Source organism: Notechis scutatus, chromosome 2, assembly GCF_049901735.1.
Source record: "Notechis scutatus isolate UNSWTSFEM ecotype Mainland chromosome 2, rNotScu1.2, whole genome shotgun sequence".
Lineage (NCBI taxonomy): Eukaryota > Metazoa > Chordata > Lepidosauria > Squamata > Elapidae > Notechis > Notechis scutatus.
Window position 1 is genome coordinate 138,689,559 of NC_142010.1, and position 26,996 is coordinate 138,716,554.

The 26,996-nt window shown below is 42.3% G+C and overlaps 1 protein-coding gene across 3 annotated transcripts in view; it reads left to right on the plus strand.

Annotated features, from left to right (window-relative positions):
• Positions 1-26,996, plus strand: part of AGAP2 (ArfGAP with GTPase domain, ankyrin repeat and PH domain 2) — a 178,683-nt gene that overhangs the window by 53,989 nt on the left and 97,698 nt on the right. For 2 of the 3 annotated variants that reach the window (XM_087956357.1, XM_087956358.1), the window contains exon 1: positions 24,185-26,762. The exons of the other annotated variant lie outside the window; for it this stretch is intronic. In XM_087956357.1, the coding sequence (XP_087812483.1) occupies positions 24,992-26,762 (1,771 nt within the window). In that variant the 5' untranslated portion in view covers positions 24,185-24,991. Of the gene's footprint in view, positions 1-24,184; positions 26,763-26,996 lie in introns of those variants that run through there. 3 annotated transcript variants of the gene reach the window in all.

Sequence of the window (26,996 nt, forward strand, 5' to 3'; positions counted from 1 at the left end):
TACGGAATCAGAGCTGCTAACATGTATGATCATCACATAACACTAAAATATAAAGCAAAGGGGGCTTTATATTTTATTTTATATCCTTGGAGAATGATAGCTGTCTTGTACAGTGTTCCCTTTTATTCCAGATCTTGAACCCCGTAAAATGCTTTTGGAATTCAATTTATTGAGGTTGTTCCCTGGAATCTGAGCTAGACTGGGTCTTTTATCTTTGACAAATGCTTTAAGGTGAACCGTGAGACCACATTGTGTTAAGCCAAGTCATCATGATTTAAAAGCACAATTTATGTTTCATGCTAAATAGTAGTTAGCAATTGCACTTAGACTTATATACCGCTTCATAGTGCTTTACAGCCTTCTCTAAGCGGTTTACAGAGTCAGCATATTGCCCTCAACAATCTGGGTCCTCATGTGACCCACTTCAGAAGGATGGAAGGCTGAGTTGACCTGCAGCCAGTGAGAATCGAACTGCTGGCAGTGGGCAGAATCAGCCTGCAACACTGCATTCCAGCCATGGTGCCACCATGACTCCATTGGCTGTCAGTAGAGAGATGGTGGTGGACAACCTAAGAACCAGGGCAAGTACTACTGTAGCAGCCTAAAAAATAAAACTAAAAAATAATGTAAATATTACTAAGTGGCTGAGATCACATTACCTAACATTATTCAAGATATAACATTAGAATATTGAAATTTGAGTTGATTTTGTCAGACCTCAGATAAAACAGCTACCAACATTCAGTAAGCTTCAATGGTGGCAAGGACCTGGGAAAGTCCATTCTCATTGCGATGGAAGTTCTTGGGTTTCCAGGTTTGAAACCACAATGGGAGTTAGAACAAGTTTGTGTAGGGGGTTGGACTAGAAGACCTCCAAGGTCCCTTCCAATTCTGATGATGTTTTATGTCCTAGGTCAGTGGCCCTGGGAAAATGACTTGTGTTTTGTGGTTGCTGTGTGACCAAGCATTTGGAGCAGTGGCCACTTGGGGCTTTTCCCATCTTCTTCCTTGCTTTATTTCATGAACCTGAGATTGAAGTGGATAGGAATCTGCCATGCCTGTTACATTAGTGTTTTTGCAGAGACTCTAGGTTTATATAATCTGTGTTTCCAAGGTCTTGTGGGAGAATTGTGGCTGATTGGGCTGGAGACTTGGATGTTAGATGATTTGGGAAAAAAATGTGTTGGAAAGAAGCCAGAACCATTCCCCCCTTTTTAAATGAAAGATGGGGTGGGAGGATGTGTCTGGATGGTTTGGAGGGGTGTGGGAGGGAATTTGATCCACTGAGTAAGAGCAGAAGAGTTGTGGGATGGGAGGGTGAATGTATGAAAGAAAATGTGGATAGTCAGACTGGCCATATGTAGAGGTGCTGGGGGTAGATGGTAGATGCAATGGGGCCTTTGGCATCCATGGATCATTACCTAGTGATCCTGTTTTAGGTGGCTCAGTCTCTCCTGGGTAAGCTGAGTTGGGGATCCCCTGTAGTCAAATTGTATGTATGTATGTATGTATGTATGTATGTATGTATGCATGTATGTATGTATGTCAATTGCTTACAAGATAATAGGTATAAGTAAAAACATAGTTATGAATACATGGATACATATAAGAATTGTAAAGTGAGTACCCTACCAAATTGTTCAGCTTCCCTCAGAATTAGATTCCAGCTATGCTGGTCCCGTGAAGAAATGTTACTAACCTCTAGCTTCTCTATTTGTTTAAGTATGGTCAAAGGATAGCATTCACAGCACATGGTCTAATTCACACACAAGTACTAACCTAGTATTCCCTGCCACTAGTTACACATAGCTCCTGAAATATCTAACTGATTCCCTAACACCCAGGATGTTTTTGAACATGATTCACTAAATAGGGCATAGTGACTTTGTTCACATATAAGAGTGGGATTTCTGCAAAAGAAATTACTAATACAAGAAATCAGAACAGGCAATTCATAATTTGGGGTGACCTCATCTCTCTCTCTCCCCCCTCTCTCCCCCCTCTCTCTCCTGCTCCCCCCCAAATTATCCTTTTAGCATAGGTCTGGGCACAAAGGAAGTCATCCTAAAGTATGATGTGCAGGGCAGAATTGAATTTATTGTACCTTCCCCTTACCTGTTTTTCCACCATCCAGTGAGAGCATAACCTGGAAACCCCAACAAGTGAACAATGCCCGAGGAAAAGATGAGAGAGCACAGTAGAGAGGATATATGTATTGTTTTATCAATGCTTCTTCTCCCTCCAAAATTTTCCTCCTGCACTGTAGAGTTGTAATTGCAGGAATGTTCCAATCTCGGATGGCAAACCTCAGATAAAGAATGTTTCCAAGCAAATACAACTCAGGCAAACAAAGTCACTAATCTATGGATAAAGGAGGATTAGAGAGGGGAAGTAGACATATGTTAGACTTTAACTAGAGATAATTAATTGTATGGATCACTGTACTAAACAGTAACGAAAGTTAAGCAGTAACCAAAGTTAACCAATGATGGAGGATAACTAAAAATGTATATAAATGCAAGACTATACTCCAATAAAGATCATCATAATTCAGTTGTTCATGATCAAACAACTCGACTGCCTCGACATTACAACAAGTGGCGCCTGAACAGGGACCTTCTTACTTTGTCAGGCAAGGATTTGGTGCACCTTCAACCTTTTGTGGTTTCTTCAACCTTTTGGTTTCTGTAAGTATGGGGTCTTCGCTTTCTGAGGAACAAAGGAAGCATGTAGATGAATTAGGCTATTTGTTGAAGAAAAATAATACTGAGGTACCCCAGAGAAATCTCTTAAGGCTGGTCCAGGAGTTGGCAGCTCAGTGCCTATGGTACCCAGAAAAGGGGTCTTTAAAATTAACTGATTGGGAATGTATTGGGAAAACATTGCATACTGAACCTCGAGCAAAAATAGAAGTTTTGCATGTGTGGCATTTATGTAGGCATGCAATTGAAACATTTGGTCACAATGAACTTTCTCTTTTAACACCTCCACCTTCACATTATACTAATGCTGTCATTTGTCCCCCTTCTTCACCTGAATATATGTCTTCAATTCCCTCAGCTCCTGCAGATACAGGGCAAAAGCCTCCTGACTCTATTGTTCAGTCTTCTTTTCAGAAAATGGTAGAGACTTGTAAAAGGGATGCCTCTGTCTCAGGAACAGAACTTGCAGAATTACTGTCTGTTTGTCCAGTACAATATCGTCCTGGTCAGGGGCCACAGCTTGGACTGCAAGGAGCAGAATGGGAGGGTCTGCCTTATCAGATCTTAAGAGAGTTTTAAAAAGGCAGTTACAGACTATGGGATTAGTGGTAATTTTACAAGAGGACTTGTAGAAGGAATAAAAAAATGGTTATACAATGATCCCTGAAGATTGGAACATTCCTGCAATTACAACTCTACACTGCACCACTCAGTAAAGGTGTGCTGCTGAAAACCTAGAGTTATGCAGATTTATGATTAGAATTTTTAACTGCTGTACATGTACAGATACACTCAGAAGAGAGCAGTGGTGGGATTCAAATAACTTAACAACCGGTTCTCTGCCCTAATGATTTCTTCAAATAACCAGTTCACTCGAAGTGGTGCGAACTGGCTGAATCCCACCACTGGAAGAAAGCCATAATTAACTGAAGTTCCCTGTTAAATATATTACATTACAAATTGCAATAGTAAACATTCAAAAGAATTTCAAATATTGAGGTTCTGGGAGAGGAAAAAGACATTTTTGTTTTGTCCTTTAACAAAGATGGTTGTCATCGCTTCTGTTAAAAATTGGGATTTTTTTAGATTGTAGATAAAGGAATTATTAATTTTGAAATGAGAGACAATACATATAGCCAAATGCTACAGTTATCCCAGCCAGCAATGATTGTTATAAAGATCCAGAGAAAGGTTATCTTCATACATCATGCTTACCCACACTTAACTGAGCTATGATTTGAATTAATAAATTTAGATTCACTCAACACACTGAGCCATATACTAGGCAACCAGGTTCTAGGCTAGCACATCAGATGAATCCATCCAATGAGTGATTCAAATATGGTGCTCATGTCCTGAATAAAACCACAGTTAATTGGGTTCTCCATGGTAAGCCAAAATCAAACCACATTATGGCTTAGCATAATGCTTAAGTCCAATTGATTTCTACAAGCCAATGGTACATTTAGGCAGCATCAAACTCCCCTATATTCATTAATTATCAGCTATTATTATCCACTATCGATGTCAGACTTCTCCTTGCTCACCAGTAAGTTGAGCAAAAAATGCATATTTAAATCAATGATCACAATAAAAGAGATGTGATTAAAGAGTATAAAAGAATGCATATTTATTGATTGGATTTAATTAGTTGCCCATCTCAACCTTGTAACTCTAGGCACCTCACAATGCACAAGCATAAAAAGGCAGAACATCATGAAAACAACATTACAAATTATAGTGCAATCGAAATCCTATGGATGTCATGCCTGGCTTTAAAGCTGAGGGAAAAGCCATGTCTGCAAAGGTTTCTGGAAGGCTACCCAGACCTTGTGGAGTGAGGGATGGTAACAGGTCTTCTGACAGAGAAGTACAAGCTCCCTGGCTCCCACCAGATGATACGCTTCATGGGATGGACACAGAGCACGTTCATCTGGTGGAATGGACAGTTCCAAACGAGGACAGATGATCCTGCAGATAAACTGGCCTTGGACATGTAAGGCTTTATAGGTGACCACCAAAACCTTAAACTAAATCTCAAAGTCTACCAGGACTAAAGAAGCTCATAACGCTTCTTGTTAGTGAAGTTTGAGGACCGAATTAAAATGTAACATTTATTCATTTATCTATAATTACTAATGGGGTTCTCACACTGTACAACATCAGGGTCTGTTTCACTAGGGTTTATTAGATCAATCCCAATCAATTTAGCATAACATGCTAAGCCAAAACCAAACAAAACCATGATATTGCTTAGTCTGTCGTGTGGCTCTGAATACAGTAGCGGTTTCTTTTTTTAAGAGCTATAAAATATAGTCTTTTTAATCCCTCGCTTCTAATTTCAGCTGGAGCACATGAATATTAATTAGTCGGGAAACAGCACTTACCACAAAGTTAGAGGCACTCTTCCTTCCTCTTTCTGATTTTGAATCTAATGTCTGGCATTGAAAGCAGGTCACTGAAGTACGTTTAGCTCATTGTAAAATCCAGACATCACTTCATAGAAGATATACATGTGTTTAGTAGGTAAATCCACATGCCGGTTTTGCTGAAAGGTGAATTATTAACTTGCTGATTTGAAGGGTACTAAGTAGTTTAAAATCATACACTTGGATTGGTGGACACTAAGCAGCCACATCTTTCCACTCTTCTTGCCTGCCCCCCTCCCTCTGCCCTCCGCAGCCTACTCATCCAGTGATAGGATTCAATTTTTTAAAAAATACCAGTTCTGTGGGCCTGGCATGGTGGGCGTGGCATACATCCCCATTCCCTCCCTACCCCACTATCCTGCTTTCCAGCTCCGTTCTCCTGTGCAGGGCAACTAAAGAAGACCCAGCCAATCAGCTGGGACTCGGGAGGCAGAGAATAGATGGGGTGGGCGGAGCCAGTCAGAGCTGGTATTTGCTGGTTCTCCGAACTACTCAAAATGTCCGCTCCAGAACTGGTCAGAACCTGCTGTATATACCACATCTGTGCTCATCCCGATGCCTCCCCTGGAACAAAGACCAGTTTTCAAAAGCCTAGAAGCCCTTAGAGTTGTATGCTGGTGCCAGTCCATCCTCTTTCAGGCAACCCCTCCCAGCTGGCCTTGGCATCAAAGAAAGCAAAGAGGAGCAGCTGGATCTGTGCCCTAGCTGCTGAGATTTTGTTTGCAAGGCTTTGTGGGGCGGCATCAGGCCATTCCGTGTGTCGAACACACCTGACCAGCCAAAGGTATTCCCTGATGTGGGCTCTGCAATAGCCCTTGACACTTATCATTTCTGGCTTTCAGAAAAGGCTGCTGGGCTGCAGTTGCAAATTAACAAATCTTTGGACTAAATGTGGCTGGGTTCCTCCAGCATGCTGGTTGAAATTTGGCTGGCTAGTTGGTGGTTTTATATATTTGCCTGAACACTGCCTTGGATTCCTTAATTATCATTTTAATAATTGAATACCTGCCTATTCTTTTAGATTGGCTGGGACTTTCACAATGGGGAGGGAGGTGCTGTCATCCTGGAAGAAACTCCTGCTCCAAGAATTCCCAAACTTTGGCAAGTTATCATCAAGTATAGAATAAAAGGTCTAGTATTGACCTCACCCCTTTCCTAAGAGGTCTGTAGGGGGCGTGCATAAGCGCACCAACGTGCCTACCGTCCCTGTCCTATTGTTTCTTTTATTTTTCTTATATGTACCCATTTCCTGTATTCATAACTATGTATATACTTATACTTATTATCTTGTAAACAATTGACAAATCAAATCAAATAAATAAATAAATAAAAGCAGAGACTTGAAAAGACTAAAACCCACCCAAAGGCAGGTGAATTTTTGGTGTGCTCTGCAAAAGGGAATGCAGAATGACTTTGTTATTTTTTACTTTCATGTACAGCTAGTCCTTGACTTATGACCACAATTGAGCCCAACATTTCCATTGCTAAGTGAGACGTTTGTTCAGTGAATTTTGCCCCTGTTTTATTACCTTTCTTACCACAAGTTGTTAAATGAGTCACTGCAGTTGTTAAGTGAGCCTGGCTTCCTCACTGATTACATGACCCTGGGACATGGCAACTGTCATAAACATGAACCAGTTGCCAAGTATCCAAAGTTTGAGCATGGGACCATGAGGATGTTCCATGGTAGCCAGTGTGAAAAATGTTCATAAGTTACTTTGTGTAACTTTGAATGGTCACTAAATGAATTGTTGTACATTGAGGACTACCTGTACTGCAGAGGTTGCTGTTTTGTGTGAACGACAATTTCGGTAAACTGGTAGGCACAGTGATGGTATTCAAATTTTTTTACTACCGGTTCTGTGGGCATGGCTTTGAGGGCGTGGTGTGACTTGGTGGGCATGGTTTGGTGGGCGCGGCAGGGGAAAGATATACTGCAAAATCCCCATTCCCTCCCCACCCCACTAACCTGCTTTCCAGCTCTGTTCTCCTATACAGGGCAACAAAAGAAGACCCAGCCAATCAGCTGGGACTTTGGAGGCATAGAATAGATGGGAGGCGGGGCCAGTCAGAGGTAATATTTGCTGGTTCTCCAAACTACTCAAAATTTCTGCTACCGGTTCTCCAGAACTGGTCAGAACTGGCTGAATACCACTTCTGGGCAGGCAGAATGTTGCTAGAGAGACAAATAGCTAGAATGTCATGCAAAAAAAAAAAAAAGCCAGTCATTGTATACATGGTGTTAGAAAACACAATAAAATAATCCCAAAGCAATGATCAGAGGGTTGTGCTGAATTAATTTAAAAAAAAGACAAATAAGCCTTTATTAAAGTACAGATGGCAGTTCTAACAAGGATGACAAGCTCTCCCAGTACTTGTCACCACTGAAGATTTTCAAGGTTCAGTTAAGGTCTCACATTCTGGATATGCCTACAGCAAACCATGGAAATATTGAAAGCACTCCAAAAGGCATGAACATGGTTTATTTGTTAATGTGGCTTTTGTCTCAGTATCTCAGACAGAAGCACCACATTGTTCTGAAGCTTCAACGAAAGAAATTGACGGGCAATTTTGAAATCTTACTCTTACAATGCATTTAGTTGGGTCGGTCAGGGTTTAAGCTAACCTATATTAAAATGAAATCCGTTGAACCCAATCAGCTAACCCCCCGAGATATTAAATTTAACCCAAAACAGAATGAATTAACAGTATCCCAGCTCAGTTGCGTTGTGAGGGCATCTCAGCTCTGTCAACTGATTGTTTTGGACTTCCAGAATTCTTTCCAATCCTTTAATGACAGTCCTACCCAGAAGTTCATGCGATTGGGAAGGGCTTAAGAATGGAGCGTTGGTGATCCAACGACCTCTAAATAGAACACTGAAGTGTCCTCACAACAGATCCTCCATCTCGATGCCAACCAGTTGAAGCTGGATCAAAGACTGATGGTTTCCATTGAAAAACACAAAACAACTTGTCATGCAACTATTCTGACAGGGTAGGTGCCTAAGACAGGTTGGTGACTTACAAGGCTCCAACTTGTTTGCTGCAGGATTTCCCTCTCCCATCCAGTTCTGGGCCCAGTGCCGCTGTGACCATTTCTATTTGGGTTGCCAGGGAGAACAGAACCTGCCTAACAACAAGACTCCTTAGTTTTCTTTGGGAGAAATAGGGATTTCATGAGGTTTCTATTCCTAAGTACAGATAGTCCCTGACTTACAACAGTTCATTTAGTGACCATTCAAAGTTACAACAGCACTGAAAAAAAGTAACTCATCACCATTTTTCACACTTACGACCATGGTAATGCGATAAAAATTCAGACACTGGGCAACTGACTCATATTTGTGACACTTGCAATGTCCCGGGGTTGTATGATCACTTTTTGTAATCTTCTGACAAGCAAAGTCCATGGAGAAGCCAGATTCACTTAACAACCATGTTACTAACTTAACAACTGCGGTGATTCACATAACAACTGTGGCAAGAAAGGTCGTAAAACGAAAGGTCATAAAATGGGCCAAAACTCACTTAACCAATGTCTCACTTAGCAACATAAATTTTGGGCTCAATTGTGGTTGTAAGTTGAGGACTACCCGTAGTAACTTCCACTGCCGTTTCCTACCAAGTGGTTCCTGTCTCCATAGATTGTTCTCCTACTCAGCACGCAGAGAGATTTTTTTACAGAAGATAAAAAAGGTGGCTAGGTTTTTCTCTTCTCCAGTATAGATACTTCACACACACACACACACACACACACACACACACACACACACAGAGCTCTCCACTATATCTCTCCTTGTCTCCATTGCACCCTCTGGCAGAGGTAATAACCATTCTCAGTCTCACCCTTGCGTGAGGGCAGCGGTTTTGAAAGAGGTGTGCTCTCACTGGTGATGTGGATAAAAGCCTTCAGATACGGATGTTGTGGAAACAGGGTCATGCATACCACTGAAGGCATTAATAGTTTTGTTTTTTTTAAAGAATCCTATCTCTTTCAACAGTATTTCCTGATGGATTTCTGTCTGGGAAAAGTACCTATAGAAAAAAAAAATCGTAGCGAAAACGTTTTCTTCCTGTAGTGAATCAATTTAAGTCTTCAAAGATGCTGCAGCTCAATGATTAAGTACGAATTGCACACTTGAAAAGCTTCTTTCGGAAAGCCCTTAAAATGTTACTTCATAGCTCACCATGATGATGACAATGAACTGTTTCACTCAGGCTTACAAAATAAGAGGAGCATGTAATCTATATGGAAGTTAGAAAATTAGGCTAGCAAATGCAGGTATGTTTTTAATATGTCGCTTCAATGGGAAGAACCTCCAACCTACAGAACAGGATGCCTGAATTCAATGACCTGTTGGCTCCTCCAGCATGTATCTTCATTCGAGGATAAAGCTTCTGGTCTGATCCTATGCATCTCACTTTCCCTTGTTTTTTTCCAATCTTCCAGTTCTTTCCAAAAGGCTTTCCAGCTCTTTCCGGGTTTTTTTTTGCCAGGGCAAAACCAAGGACAGAAGAAAATTTAGGGACAGCAATAGCTTTAAAAAAAGTTTGCAGAGGAAGTAGAACATTTAAAAAGGGATTTGGGGTGATGTCCAAAACAATTTTGAGTGGCAGACTTCTGTCCCCTGCCATGATGCATGATGCATCTTCCAAGTTATCCTGCTACACATAATAGCAATAGCACTTAGACTTATATACCACTTCACAGTGCTTTACAGACCTCTTTAAGCAGTTCTACAGAGTCAACATATAGCCCCCAGAAATCTGGGTCCTCCTTTTACCCACCTTGGAAGGATGGAAGGATGGGTCAACCTTCAGCCTGCTGAGATTTGAACTGCCAAATTGCAGGTAGCCAGCAGTCAACAGAAATAGCCTGCAGCACTGCACTCTAACCACTGGGCCACCACGGCTCTTAAGGAAGTGGTTTCCTGTTGGCTGCTGACACTGGCCGTGAGGGGAAGCAAAGCCAGTGGACTCTCCTGGTCACGGTCCTTAAAATCTCCCACGATAAAACCATAAGTATAGACTCCCTCACCTTGTTACTGAGCATTGTAATTGAGGCTGATATTACAGCATGGCTGCTGGGACAGCATAAATTTTATTGGCATGTTTTCCTGTTGAGTCATACCGTGGAGGAATGCACGGTAATGGGGCCGTGAGGAAGATTCCTGAGTTTTTAAACAGGCGTTTTAAAGACTTCTGCAGCTAGGGACACCATTGTTAAGGTTTTGGTTATTTGCAGTTTATCACATTTATAAAGTCTGGTAAATAACAATTTGCTTTTAGGTATCTTTGGCTTTTTTTTCTGGTGTTCTTACCTGACCTGTCCCGCCTTTACAGGATGTGAGCCTTTTGCAGCAACAACTTTTCTTAATTCTGTATGAAGTACTTTGTATTGATGTTAAGTGTAGTAGAGGAGTAAGGTTCCCTCAAAGGGAAAAACTAGAGTAAGACACTACTGGAAACAATGGTCCAAGTCATGGCTTTTGTTCTTTGGCTATCTGGATAAGAGAAACTCAAGACTTCTTAATTTTAGCGTTCTCCCCACCACTGCCAAATTATTCCCACTGCCCAATAGTGAGCAGGCAATGGTGTTACTTAGCAACTGCATCTACTCTACATACCTGTGATTCTTCTAAGAACACGGTTGACTAGATGAGAGTAATGAATTCCCTTGTATGGTGGAAAATAGGAGTCAATAGATATCAACAGTGGCCTCCCTGGTGCTCCTCTACCTCCAAAGAAGTAGGGGAAATGCTTATTTTGTTACCTGACCGTGAAAAGTGTTAGGAGGTAAGGCAATCGAAATTGGGTTTATTCCATTGCTGTATAGTGGGATGTGCTGTGACCTCTCTCTGACTCAGCCTTCTTCTCTTCAGCCTACCCTTTACCTCTCCCCAGCCTGGACATCTGTCGGCCAAGTTCTTTGAAGGCCTATTGCAAAGGCAACAGGGACGAGGAAGAGGGAAGCACTTTTTACCCTAGCACAGAGGTCTCCAAACGTGGCGACTTTAAGACTTGGGGACTTCAACTTCTGGGAATTGGTCAACAAGTCTTAATGTTGCCAAGTTTGGGGACCCCTGCCTTAGCAAAACAGCACTCTCCTGTAGACAGCCAAATCTTTGGATAGCGGGATCACAGGGGAGTGGGTTAGCATTATAGCACTACAGTAGTATCATTGCTACTGTACTAAAATGCACTCTCACATTCTCATCTGGGAAACAGAGGAATATTGACAGCATGATAGTTACGTGTTCATGTATGCCCGTATTTACATGCATGTCTGATTCCTACACTGCATGTTGTTTACAAAATTTAAAAGGTTGCCCATGCCAGTTAGCATGGTTAGCATCGTTAGAATGGATCCCCGATGAGTATCCATAAATCATCATAGTTTTAACTAGTCGGTGGAGTTCAGCTGCATGCCGCTGTACATAGACTCATTTATTCTTTTCTCCCTTTCGGAATTAATGAAGTCCCCAACTCTAATGGCAGCAGCTAACTTTGCATTAAATGGTCATCAAAATCAAATTGCATTTTGGCATAGTGCAATACATGAACCCAGACATCTTGGTTTTAAGGTTTGTTTATTCTTGGTGTCTTGTGTGAATCCAACCAACTATGATTTATTCAATTCAATAAACTACTCCTCAGCAGGATGAGTGAATTAGGTCATAGATTGGATTTATTATGCTAGCTATAATGTATTTAGGGGTGAGAATTGGCTTGCATGCTGTGTGAGCTCAGGCATTGTGGCTTATTTGGTACATCATAGTAAACTATGATTTAGCAGGCTAAGTCAACCCAGCATAGTTTCACTGTCACCAGTTCTCTGGGTAAGATGTGTTTGCTTCTTCAGACTTCCTAAGCTCTGTATTTCTATTGCTATATTTCTTTTGTCATGTAAAGGCAAAGGATTCTCTGCTTTTGTAGCTGGTTTGATAGCTGCGCTACAATCTATTTAATTATTTAAATAGATCTATTTGATAGGCCTATTTTTGTCTTTTGTTTGGGGACATTCACTGTCTTTCCAGGCTTCCCACATATCACCTCCCCATATATTAAGTCTCTGTCTTTGATGATGTGAGTACCTTTTACTGTTCCCATTAATGTTGATTTCACTGCTTGGTTTAATTATTCCTGCTGTTTCCCTACATTCTCACAGCTTTGGTTGCTATAACAACAAAATCTAGGATTTTTATTAAAAATCTAATGCATATATTTGTTAGCTTCTCCAATTTAGAAAGATGGCTGGATTTAACAAGGATATAAGTGATAGAAATGTCGGGGACAATGCATGATTGGCAGGACGTTCTTTGCAGTGTGGTTATTTATCTATTTATTCATTTCTAGGGATAAATAGGAAACAGGTTTCTGCTCTTGGGTTTAATAGTTCCATCTGTAATCACTGCTGCATGGGATTTTGAAAGGTTCCAGTTAGCAGCACAAAAAGTGCTTATAAAAATCTGACCTGTAGCAAAACAGTAAGAGCAGCTTAAAGCTGATTCTAGTATGGTTCGTATGGAGCAATTGGTTGCTTGAGAAAGAGCATGGCTCAGCGCATTGACTTGTTTAATTGAGAGTCAGACCAAGACTTGGAAGCCCTAAAGGAAAAACCAAGGCCAAGAGGCAATGAGTAGCAGAACACTGACTTTGCATCAATTGATTTGAACAAATTTACAAATCTGTGGCAGAGCAAAAAAACGTAGAACAACTCCAGGAGCACTTAAGTGTTGTGGTGGCGGCGCAGTGGTTAGAATGCAGTATTGCAGGCAAACTCTGCCCACAGCCAGGAGTTTGATCCTGACTGGCTCAAGGTAGACGCAGCCTTCCATCCTTCTGAGGTCACTAAAATGAACACTCAGATTGTTGAGGGCAATATACTGACATTTGTAAATTGCCCATAGAGTGCTGCAAAGCACTGTGAAGCGGTATATAAGTCTTAAGTACTAATGCTAGTGCTATTTATGACAGATTGACAAGATGGGATCTGAAGTTTCACTTTAACTTTTCCCTCCATTCATTCTGTTCTGCAAAGGGGAGTGGAGGGAAGTGATATCTAAGATGTGACATAGAGGATGTGGTTTATGGGTGACTTTCTTAAGCTGTCTAATGATGGATGAAAATCATACATGAGATTCTGCTCGTTTTGAAAACTACCCTGTTTCTCCAACAATATGGCCTCCCCCAATAGGAAGTCCCAGCATGTTTTATAGGCATGAAATGAAATTAAGCCCCTCCCCCCAAATTAAGGCCTATATTAAAACATGTGAAATGGAGGGGAATGGTGGGGGGGCTTGCCGTTAGGAAGTACTTTTGTTGCACACCCAGATATGGTGCTGCCTGCGTTGACCCCGATACGAAGTGCCCCACCAACGCCGAGGTCAACATCCAAGCCGTCGCCGCCCACCCTAAGATGCTGGGGGGGGGGGAAATTAAGTCACCCCCGAAAAGACGGCCTAGCCATTTTTTCAGGGCTCAAAAAAAAATAAGACCCGGCCTTATTATATGAGAAACACGGTATCATATAATCTAGGAGATTGAATAGCTTGGGGGAAAATTATCTAGTATTGGGTGTTTCTACCATAGCCAATAGTGTTGTACTACTTGGGATGGCATGAGGGGTGAAGAAGCAGCAACATGTTTGACCATGAGATCTGAGTAAATTATTCGGTGAGAGCAAAGTGCCCTTCTACAGCTTTCATTGAAAGTCTGAAGCAGCCGAAGCCCAGAAGATATTAAGAAGGCATTGAACAATTTTACTTCTTTGCCCCTTTACAAGCATTCATCTTCATAGGCCTATCTGCTCTTTCATATAGTTGGATAAGTGCAAAGAATAACAGAAAAACAGCATTGGAAGGGACTTTGGAGGTCTTCTAGTCCAACTCCCTGCTCAGGCAGGAAACCCTATATACCATTTCAGACAAATGGTTGTCCAATATCTTCTTAAAAACTTCCAGTGTTGAAGCCACCACAACCTCTGGAGACAAGTTGTTCCACTGTTTAATTGTTTTCACTGTCAAGAAATTTCTCCTTCATTCATTCTCTCCTGGATTAGTTTTCATCTATTGAGATGTGGATCTGGCTGGAGATTCTGACAGTGGGTCTTAAGCATTTTGTGCATTGTGTAACTATGGTAATCATCTTAACAAAGTGCTAGCTTACTTCTTGCTACTACATCAGGACAGACAGTAATATTCTTGGATCAGCTCAGTGGAATTCATGGGGTAGGCCGATTTGTATGTAAAACTACCATTCTTGTGATTTGAGCTAGACTCTGAGCAGTTTTCAAAATTGTTGGCATCTTGATAATCCATCAGTTAAATATTATTGTACTTATCTGCCTGCATACTCCATAAAGCCTTTCTCCCTTTGCATCTAGCCATGGCAGAAACATGCTCTGACCACACCATTTTTCTGCCGTGGCTCCGTGACATTGCCTTCAGCTTAACCATAACCCGTGGGTAAAATATGCTCAAATCACCCTTAGCTGTAAGAATGTTTTACGTTTTCTCCCTAATTCCAATATTGTCGAAGACTAGTCTCAAGGTATGTTTGTCACTCACTTTCTTGAAGAGGTGAGGGGACTGGGAACAGAGTGAACACAGGTGGGAGAAGGGTTAGTCATGGGAATTTCAAGGCAGCATAGTTTTTCCCAGCACAAGAATAGATGGACAAGAACTTCAGCTCCGCAGTAGGAAAAGGCTCAAAACAGTCTTCAGATTACAGCCCTGAGTTCAAATTACATTTGAATCTTGCTATGTGTGCAGGATTTCAAAGTGGTGTTGCACATGCTCTCATTTTGTAAGATTTCTTTCTCGGCTTGTTGGGCAAACAGGACCCATTTGTACAGGTCATCCTTGACTTATAACAGTTCATTTGGTGACCGTTCGAGGTTACAACCACACTGAAAAAAGTGACTTATGACCATTTTCACACTTATGACGCATACCAGTGATTTACATTCAGATGCTTGACAACTGACTCATATTTATAACAGTTGCAATATCCCCATGTCATGTGATCACCTTTCGAGACCTTCTGACAAGCAAACTCAATGGGGAAACCAGATTCAAATGACAACCGTGTTACTAATTTAATGACTGCGGTGATTTGCTTAACAAATGTAGCAAGAAAAGTCGTAAAATGGGGTGAAACTCACTTAACAAATGTCTCACTCAACCACATAAATGTTGGGCTCAATTGTGGTCGTAAGTTGAGGACTACCTGTATTTTCATCACACTACAGGTAGACTTTATTTAATCACCACAATGAGGACAGGCCACTCAGTCATTAAGCAAAGCAGTTCCTAAGTGAAACTGTGCTTATGATCTTTTTGCTTTACTTTACTGTCCTGTGAAGGTCATATATATATATATAAAAAGTAACTTGGTTTTCATCTCCATTGTAAGTGTGGACAGCCACAAAAGGAAGACTACCTATGAAGACTATCTAGGAAATGCAGTGCAGAAAAGGAGTGGGAAATGGTGGGCAACATAAATTTTGGCAGGAGATAAGAAAAATAAAGAAAATAATTATTGTCACAAATACCATTCACAATAACTTTCTATAACTTACTCTCCTTGCAAACTAGCCTTATTTCCATCACACTTATGCAATGCTTGCTTTGTATATGTCTTTGGTTCTTCCTCCCTCCTTCCCCCCCCCCCCGCCCTCTTCATTTCAACCACAATTTCCTCAGGCTTCCACTTTCTCTCAACTCATTCACTCACTCTTCATAAATTTGTTTTACAATTTGATTCTCATTCATTCTCTCTGTACATCAAACCCCGTAAGCATAATTCTTTCATTCTGGCCACTCACTTTTCTATTCAGTTTCCATTCACTCATCACCTATTTATTCTAAAGACTTTTTTTAACCATATCCTGACTCTCACCTCCTTATAATAAAATGGACAGAAGAACGTGCCGCTATAAAGTCATTTTTGCTTTTTCAGCAAATATTTATTCCTCACAATAAATCATACATTTATCTTTCTTGCAGCATTAGAATATCTTAAAATTTCTTCATTCCCCCCACAACATAACTAAATATAGATACACAAATGCATCTACTAGCTCCAGTATTTTTACCATATATGTAGAATTTACTGTTGTTTGCTCCATTTTCCCTGACACAATTATCTTGGTGTTCTTATATTTCTTGTTGCATCAGACAATCTATCTAATATTCCCTGAAAATCATCCAAGTCACACATTTATCCATAAATCTGTTTAAGAATCTAATTATTTCTCATGGGGGGGGGTTCTGTATTTATTCTACTTTTGCTTTAGCTTTCACTTCTTTTTGTTTTTTCCCTTTTTTTCCTGAAGACCTATTTTCCATACTAATAAAAAATGTCTGTCTTCAGAACTGTTCAACATCCTTGTAACATTTAGTTCTTCTCAGTCTATCACATAATCAAATCAATCATGTTTTTAGGTTTATACAGTATTTATTCTTTTGCCGTGTGTCTGCCTGAAAAGACTAGTGCTTACACTATATATTTGAAATTAACATAGTTTCTTCTAAGCAAATATTCATCAATCACTATTCTTATTCATTCTGGAGCTTTTGAATATCCCAATCATTCTTTCTATACACTCTAGCCTTGTTCCACCCTCCATTCATATCACACAGCAGAGGGTTTTTTTCTCTTGGACTACATACAGTCAGAATGTTCTGTAATTTCCAATCTCTGGTCCTTATATCAATATCTATAGGTTCATCAGATGTTGACCGTAGCATATGGCTTGGAATTTAAGAAAAGTCAATCCTAAAGAGCATTAATTTAATTATTGAAATTAAAGATATATTGTGTATGATCCAAAGAGAATTGGGAAAGGTGTATTAGATCCGAATGAATCTGATCTGATGTTATGGAGCAGAGTTAATGAATATACAGGAAAGAGAAGATGTAAATTACAATTAAAAAAACAAAAATGTATATGAGAAAGCATAAACTGATATAATTTAAATTGCTATGAGTTCAGATGAGCTATTAATTGCAACTATCACAACCTCTGGATCCTTAGATTCATCGGAACTCATAACAACCTAAATTATATCAGTTTATGCTTTCTCATATACCATACATTTTTGCTTCTTAATTTGTAATTTAAACCTTCTGTTTCCTGTATATTTATTGTTCCATAAGATCAGACAGCTTCATTTAGATCTAACACATCTTTCCCAATTCTCTTTGGTTCATACCCAATATATCTTTAATTTCAATAATCAATTAATACTCTTTAGCATTTACTCTTCTTAAATTCCAAGCCATATGTTATGGTCAGCATCTTTAATTTCAATAATCAATTAATACTCTTTAGCATTTACTCTTCTTAAATTCCAAGCCATATGTTATGGTCAGCATCAGATGGGCCCGTAGAAACTGACGTCTGCCCTTCCATTATGTCTTTGGATAATCAGAGTTTTCACATCATACCTGCTAGTTAGAAAAGGAAAGACTGAATTAATAACCCTTAGCCTTATGCCATATGTAATATTCCCTGTTAAATGGAAGAATAGTTAATTTTGGCCTATATGGGCCAGGATACAAAGTATAATCAAAGCCCAGTTTTACCCCAATGTAAGCTAGGATTTCTAATTTATCTTGCAAACCACATATAGTGGCCCATATTCTGTCCAAGCCTAAGATACATGCAGTGACTTAACACAAGTCTTTATAGGGTTTTGTTTTGTTTTTTGTATAACAGACTTTTCCCATTAGCACTTCAAAAAGATGGTGGACAATGTAAAACTCATTTTAGTCAATAAAGAACTGCAAAGCATGATATACGTTGGTGTTCACTCTGACCAATTCTATTTGTTTAGGTTACTTCACTGTCATTGCACCTCGTACAACAAAATTAAATACCATCTTCAGTGTACATTATGACTATGAAAATAAACACGAACACACATCCTTCACATATTATACATTGAATTGTCATGTCCTCAATAGATATTTAGAAAGAGTGATACTAGACTGATCAAATTTCTTTCCAGAGCCCATCTTTATTCAAGAATAGGTAGATCTAGATATATAAGTCATTTCCTCAATAGCCATTTATAGCATCTTAAGACCTTTTCCAGACATTGTTGTGCCAGATCACAACTGTGACTTATTACCATTATATCAGCACAATGATAGTTACTTTAAGACACAAAATTAACTGGTGGAAAAATCGCTATATTTGGGAAGTGATTCAATTCTATTCAAATGATCGCTTTTCTCTTCTGTTTTAAACCAGCTATAGAATGTCTCATTACTTTAGCAAGGATATGTGAGTGGCAAATTTTGAACAGTCAAGGAGCAAAATAAAATAATCTTTGATGAAAAGAAATCTTTTTATCAAAATACAACATCAAGCATATAAAAAAATAGCAACTCCTAATGTGGCATTCCATTTAACAATTATTCTAATCTAAATAGGAAGGATTTTTTTTCAATTAACATTTTTGTCTTCATATTTGACAATATACAAGATGGAAGCATGCTGTTTTTCAGAATGGCAAAGAGATGCATCCAGTGAAAGGAATCTTGACAAGAAAAGGACAGTGGCATGTTTTGTCAAGATATCATTAAGTGAACTGTGGTTTAAAATGCTATGTGAATCTAATATTTTGATGCCAAGTCAAAACATCATTGGTTTGCTTTTGGGTGAGCATATACAATCTCAACTACTATGGTTTGTAGATTGTGGTTTACAAATCCCAAAGGATGCATCAACCTAGCCTTTGAATCACTATTAAAGAATTCTTACTTCCTCAGTCACTCACCCATCTCTTGTGCAAAAAAATAAAAATAAAAATCCAGAAACTAGCATCAAGATTTCACATGGAATGCACAGTAGCTACTTAGAGATTTGAATACAAATGCTTTTGAATACAGTAATAACTTCTGGTTCTGAATCCATTCCACATTGGTGCACACCTGCTCCTAAAACTGCAGTGGATTTCAATCCATGTAGAGATAGCTCCTAGCAGATTTCAGCTGTGTGTGTGCATGTAGATAACCAGTTTTTCAAATGGAGCACCATGTTGGTTTAAACTAGAGTCAGTGTGCCCATATCACTAGGTGTAAAACTGCTCCTGGAAGCAACCTTCTGGAAGAAAGTGTTTTCTGCAGTGGCAGCAAATATGTGAATATGAACATATCCATGTGAAAGCTTCCTCTCAGCACAGAGAAATAACTTGCAACCCATGTAGAGAATTGTAGTGATTATGATGTAAGTACAATTGGCTAGAATTGCTCCCTCAGCACTTTGGAAAGGAAACAGCCAGTGCAGAGTAGAGCATGCTTGCTTTTTCAGTATGAAAAATTTTCAATAGTGCTGTCGATTGGGATATTTAGAGGCAATTAGCATTAATTGGCCCCTTTTTCTGGCAACACCATATTATTGGTTGGACAAACACATACAGAAACTCTGGAGGTGGGCATATATCAGCAGGACTTGAGAGATAAGGATGTGCTTGTGTACTTGCTTAGTACTTATTTTGAAAAACATGGCCCTTTTACCTAAGGCTTTGGCATTGCTCCTGACATGGTGCCACACCCCTTTGTTCTCAAGCTGACTTTCCTCCAGTTCAATTGGCCAAAATCTATGGCTGAAAAACTTCTACTTTTCTTATTATCCTGGCCACCTTGCAATTTTGAACTACCTGTTCAAAGGAGGCAAGATATGTAACATACTTATATACTTATGGACATGATGAAATAATGAAGGAAGATAAGTTTTGTTGATATTTAAAAAGGCATTAATGATTGGCTGAGTTCCCATACAACATTAAGCCATGTTAGGGTTTTTTTACAGACAGTAGCAGATTATGCTGATTCGGTCACTGATACTTATTAAAAGTGCTTTTAAATTACAGCTAATTGAACATTAGCCTATTATGACTTATTATAAGCCATGATTATTGTAAACATTTAATGAACTAGGTCAATACTGGATTAGATTAGGAATAGGCAAAATGCTGCCCTTCACATATTTTTGGACTAACATCCATCAAACTAGCTGTCCAATCACTAGATTGTAGTGACTGTAGTACATACTGTACATTGGGAGGTACCTGGCTGTATGGCTTTGAAATAAGTTCCCCATAGTACAAGACTACATTTCTGTGTGGCCGGGTTCACAAAACACAAACATGCTAGGCTAAAATAATGTTAACTTTTTTGTGATGTTACTTTTTTGTATGAAACCAGCCAATCTGCTATGAAAATTCAACCACAAGGACTTCTTGCTACTCTTTTGTATGTACGTAGAAATAGTCACAGGTTTTGCTTAGGTTGGGGTTAGTTGTGATTGGTCTGAATTTCACTTGACACGTTATCTACCTGGCCTTTGTAATGGTATTGCTGTAACATGTATCTAATAAATCCAATAAAGTTTATTTTTATTTATTTATAAAATTTATATGGCTGCCCATATAGCTCTGGGTCAGTGGTGAGATTCAAATGTTTTTTTTTACTACCAGTTATGTGGGCGTGGCTTGGTGGGCGTGGCAGGGGGAGGATACTGTAAAATCTCCAGTCAGAGGTGGTATTTGCCGGTTCTTCGAACTACTCAAAATTTCCGCTACCGGTTCTTCAGAACTGGTCAGAACCTGATGAATACCACCTCTGCTCTGGGTTATAACTCTGCATACTATGAGTGCTTAATAAACTTTTTTGTAAAAAAAAGCTGTTTTTAATAATAATGAAGCAAAGAATGATTTATAAAATTTAGGTTTTGTTTGCATACCATTTTAAACCATAGTTAACTGAATTAATCCAATTCCTTGGTTCATATTGTTGGAAGAAATATCCATCTGGTTTGGTTCCAAGCCGGGATGAAGACACTGGAAACATGGAGGCTGATTGGAAAGATGGTTTAATGATGAAGCAGAACCACCAAGTACATGATTTCTGGGCAGCTGACCACATGGAGTTGAGAGTGGGGAGTATTTATACCTTCTCTTGGGCTTTGTGCTTGAGCTTCCTGTTCCTGTGCAAGAACATGTATTTTATTGGCTGTTGTCAGACTCCCATGGGGTCATATACAAATCCCAGGAGTGTCTGAGATGAGTTTGGTTGAAGTTTGAACTGCTGGGGGTGGTGCAACTGAGACAATGCAGTGAAGGGGCCTTGGGCAATTCCTATTGTGGTTAAGGGCTAATCCTACCTTTGTTGGATCTTGGGTGAAGGTATTTGCTTATGAATAGAGCTAGCTATATCTTTATCTTAAGTGCTGACATCTGCTGAGGGCTATTAAGAAAGGTGGGGGTTGCTTTCCAAGAGCATGTTTCTATTTCTCATCCAAGGAAATATAATATTCTGCCTTTTTAATATTTCTCAAAATATTTCATTCTTCTAAGGAGAGAAGTGGATGCTCATTTTCTACAATACCATTGAGACATCAACTAATTACTGGCTGGTTTGGAACAACCCTTTTCACTGTGTTTTGTTCATTTGTGACAGTATTGCATGAACTGCTAGTGTAGTTGATAAAACATGATATATGGATCAGTGTACTGGGAAAACCCACCCAACATACATTACATTGTAGTTAAGGAAAAATTGTGCAGCAGCCTATTGAATCACACCCCAACTTCCCCTTATATCCTGAATGTGGTAATGTGGCAACACATTAGGACATGGCGAATCGAATGTCTGGAGCATTAAAAAAGCAACAACTGCCAGCTATTTTTCAATGGTTAGACTTAGGACAATGTATGAGAAAAAGAGGCCGAGTCTGGGGAAGGAGTCAAGAGAGGAATCAGCCTGGAGTGGTTACAATCCCACAAGTGAGCCAAGTCCATCCCTTCTTGAATTCCATGATCTAGCACCAATTTAGTGCTGATTCTTATGCATAGACAAGAGCAATAGATCAGCTTAATTGGAACTTAACATGGGAGCCCGATGCTCTGCAGCTGACAAACTACTAGATCTGGCCAATGGCCAATGATCAGGGAAGGGGCCACTGAGATTTTTTGCAGCCCAGATTTGGTGCTGCTGCTACACCCCTGTATGATCCCAATGAATGAGAACACACCGTTTCCCCAGGGCACAATATTCACAATATTCTCCGCCGCACTGAATACTTATTGTGGCTAAATCAATACTGCATTAAAAAGGCATTCAATTCAGATGACCAACTCCAGACACTTTAACCTGTCTCTCCTGCCTGATGGAGCCCTCCCGCTTGTCCCTTCTGTGCGAAAGGAAAATAAGGAAAGCTAAATATGAGCCAGCAGTGTGCAGCAGCAGCAGCCAAAAAAGCTAATGCAATCCTAAGTTGTATTAACAGAGGGATACAATCAAGATCAAGGGAGGTACCAATACCACTCTATAAAGCCTTAGTAAGACCACACCTAGAGTACTGCATCCAGTTTTGTTCGCCACATCATAAAAAAGATGTTGAGACTCTAGAAAAAGTGCAGAGAAGAGCAACCAGGATGATTAGGGGACTGGAGGCTAAGGCATATGAAGAACGGTTGCAGGAACTGGGCTTGGCTAGTCTAGTGAAGAGAAGGACCAGGGCAGACATGATAGCGGTCTTCCAATATCTGAGAGGCTGCCACAGGGAGGAAGGGGTCAAGCTATTTTCTAAAGCGCCTGTAGGCCAGACAAGGAATAATGGATGGAAACTGAACAAGGAGAGATTTAACCTGGAAATAAGGAGAAACTTTCCGACAGTGAGAACAATCAACCAGTGGAACAGCTTGCCCTTGGAAGTTGTGGGAGCGCCATCACTGGAGACTTTCAAGAAGAGATTGGACTGCCATTTGTCAGAAATGGTGTAGGGTCTCCTGCTTGGGGGGGGGGGGTTGGACTAGATGACCTACAGGGTCCCTTCCAACTCTGATTATCTGTTATCTGAAAGGGCAGGTGGTGGTGGGTGGCTAAGCAGGGCGGGCTCCCTAAGCCACCTGTAACTACACAGGCACAACCTCCTTCCTTCTCTAATGACCCCACCGACCCCCTGGCAGGCAGGCAGGCAAGCAAGCCAAAGTTTGCGAGTGCATCAGGCAGCGGAGGCTAACCTCCAGATATGGGCCTTTCCCAGCACTTTGCAGTAGATTGACTGATGACCTTGGCAACGGGGCGAACTGAAGAAGTCAATGAACGTGGCTAATTTAGCTCTGCCTCGAAAGATGTCACATCTGCGCTCACCGCCCGCCAGCCCCCCCCCCCCTTTCCTTTTGGCCAGCACCGGAAGGGCGTGTTAGGTTCAGACATACCCTATCTTGAATAGGACCCCGCCCCGCGTCATGTCTGAAGAGTGAGAGAAGGGAAGGAGAGATCTTGTGTGCGGGAGATCCAGTCCGGGATTTCCTTGTGTCTCGGCAAAAAGAAAGGAAAAAAAAAAAAAAAGAAAAGAAAAGAAAAAGCCTTTACTTCTTGGCGTGTGCATGTTCAATGTGATAACTCTCCCGATCTCGTCTCTCCCGCCTCCCTCCCCCCTTTTCTTTCCTTTCCGTTTTTAAAAATTTTAAATCCCCCCCCCTTTTTTATTTTATTTTATTTTTCTCCTCCTCCTCCTCCTCCTCCCATTCTTTCCCTCTTAACTCAGGACCGCCGGGTACAGCAAGCGATCGTGACACAGGGAAGAGCTTCGGTTTTATTTTATTTTATTTTTTTGTCCTCGGGAATCAGCCTCAGCGAAGGGGGTTGGCTGCTAGTGCTGACATAGCTCTGCTTTTTTGGGGGGGAGTTGTTTGTTTTTGTTTTTTTTGGATTTTTTTTTAAAAATGTTTTCCACGCGTTTTTTGCCCCCACCCACCGCCGCGATCTCCGCATTTCTGCCTTGCCGCTAAGCCCGCTGCTTTCGCCCCGGTTGCTGTCGAAGCAGCTTGCACGGAGCGCGTGCAAAAAGCAAAGATGCGCTGAGAAGGAGGAGAGGAAAAAAAAAAAAAAGTAGAAACCACCAGAGGGGAGGGGACAGAGACACACCCCACCCCCACTCCCGCCTTCCTTCCAAAACCAACGGGAGGAGGGAATTGCTGCAGCAGAGGCGGGTGATTTCGGGGTGGGGGTGGGGTGGGGGAAGAGCTGAAAGAAGGTGTCCGACTGGCCTCTCGCTCAGCTTGGGCGGATTACAGCAAAGCGAGGAGGCCGACGAAGAGGGGCTGGGGCGTCGGGCGAAAGGATGCACCGGAGGAGCGCTGCAAATGACCAGACCGGAGGGGAAAGTGTGAAAGATCCTGGCAACTCGCCAGCACTAGGAGGTTTGCACTGAGGGGCTATCGAGGTTGCCAGAGCACCACAAAAGGGGACTTGCTTGCAACGAAGCTGTGATTTTATTTTTATTTTATTTTTCTATTATTATTATTATTATTGCCTCTTTTTTGCCTCCTCCCTTGCCCCCCTTCTTCTTCTTTCCTGCGCCGGCTTCTCTGCAAGGGAACAGCCATCCTTTTTTGCCTTCTGCCTTTTTGCCTCTTTGGACCCACGCTGGGGCTCTGAGATTTCTTTCCTGGAAAGAGGCTAAGCACCCCACCTCCTTTGCCCAGCTTCTGGCGTTTTGGACTCTTCCGCTGGCTGGCAAGAGGGCTGGCTGCTTGGAAAGATGCTCCCCTTCAAGCCTTCAGCAGCTGAGCTGCGGAGAAGTGGGTAAGGTCTGCAAGAGATGCCCGGGCTCCTGCTGCAGCATTCCTCTGGAGCTGCCCTTTGTGCATGGACAGAGCAGGGGAGGCGTTAGCGTTCCAGCTGGCGGCTGGCATCCGCTGCCATCCGGAGGGGGTGGCAACCACCCAACCGGCGGCAGCGGCAGCAGCAGCAGCAGCAGCAGCAAGAGGAGAAACGTCTGGGGCAGATGCTGGCTAACGGTGTGGGCACTGCCGCCGTCCGCTCCCCCAGGCACTCATGAGCAGAGGAGCGACCCTGCAGCGAAGGACGACCTACCTGATCTCCCTGACCCTTGTGAAGCTCGAATCCGTTCAGCAGCTCCAGCAAGGGGAACAACAGCAGCAGCAGCAGCAGCAGCAACCACCATCTCCGGAAGATGAGAAGGCGAGGGCTGAGGATGGGGCTTCTCAGCCGGAGGGCAGAGGAGGCAGCCTCCCCTCCAGCCCTATGGCTTTTCCATCAATTGCCGAATCCTCCGGGTTAAGGAGCCACAAGGAAGCTGAGGAGGCGGCCAAGATCAAGAGACAAGAGCGCATCTTCCACCGGCAGGATGCGCTCTGGATTAGCACCAGCAGCGCCAGCACTCCCGACTACCTACTGCAGTTGTCTCCAGGCTGCCCTGAGACGCCTGGACCATCCCCTTCCCCTGATGGCACCGGCCGAGCTGGATCGCTCTGGACCCCACCCAGCAGCCAAGGCAGCAGCAGCCAAGGCAGTCCTTGGGATCCAAATCTTGGATTAACAGCAGCTGCCCCCAAGGCCAAAGCCACCATCAGCTTGGATGCTACAGCCATGATGCCGAGGTCTGAGGTGCTGGGAACTTCAGTGGCGGCTCCAGTTGTGCCCCCCAAGCCTGACCCGCTGGTGCTCCCTGTTGCACCAGCTGTGCCCCCCAAACCCGAGATGGCGTTGACCTCCAAATCTCAGCCAGCTGCCCCCTTTATCGCTCCGCCTCTGGCTCCTAAACCTGAGCCTTTGGTGCCCTTCCAGCGTGAGGCAACTATGCCATGCATAGCCCCAGTTCTGCCACCCAAACCCGAACCAGCAATTCCCTCTATAGCCCCCATCATCCCCCCCAAACCAGAACCACCTGTGGGCATTATCTTTTCATCTGCTCCTCCCAAACCTGTGATGGTTGGCCCTTCGGTCTCCTCCACCCTCCTTTCTAAGCCTGAAGGTACTTTTGTCCCATCAGCTCCTGCTGTAGCTCCAAAGCCCAAAGCCATTTTGGTTCCAGTCATGCCCAGTGTGCCGCCAAAACCAGAAGTGGCTCTGATCCCCTCCAAGGCTGGGTTGAAGGAAACCTTGGAGATCCCTGGAGATGAGTTGCCAATCCCCCCTCCAACCACTGCCAGCTGCTCCTCCAGTGCTGCTGCACCTGGACGCCGGATGTTGGTCAGTCACGCTAGCTGGGGTGGCCCTGAACCTGGGACCATGGAAATGACGGTGAGCCGTGTGGGTGTTTCTTCCTTCTCTCACTCGGGAGCCTCCTCTCCTCACCCGGCTGCTGGAAATCGCCGCCTCCGCTTGGCCACAAATAAGCCTTTCAAAACGGTGACCACCACGGGGGCTAAGGTGGGTACAGAGCCAAAGTCCAGCAAGGGGAGCCACAAAGGGGGTACCCCAAATCGCCTGTCATGGCCGGAGAGTGAAGTCAAGGGCCGCATGAAGGTGGCAGTCAAAGGGAGCGGGGAGACTGTCCCCCGAGGAGGGTCCAGGGCAAAACTGTCCCCTCACAAAAACAAAAGCAAGACTCTGGACAACAGTGACCTCAACCATGGCCCAGTCAGCTTAGCCTCATCTGGTTCTTGCTCCTCAGAGGCCGCAGTAGGGCTGAAGAGAGGCCGGGAGGGTGGAAGGGCCTCCACTCGTGACCGGAAAATGCTCAAGTTCATCAGTGGCATCTTCACCAAGAGTCCGGCTTCCACTCCCACTCACCCTGGGCCTGGCTGGACCCTGAGCCATAAAGAGCTGCTTAGTGCTGAGCTGGCCAAGGGAGAATTACCCAGTAAGTATTTGGACCCTGCTTTCTGGATGAGAGCGTGGCGATAGGTGGGACCTCAGATCTATTGAATTTGAGTGTGGATGCTGTAAATAATGAAGAGGGCTTGAGAACCTGAATGTTTAAGGTTGTGATTGGGAGATGTTAACCCCCCCCCCCCCAAAATCTTGATTTGGAATATAGGAGGAGAAAGAGTAGAGAGATTTCCTCAGCCTGTGATACCTTCTAAGATGTTAGGAC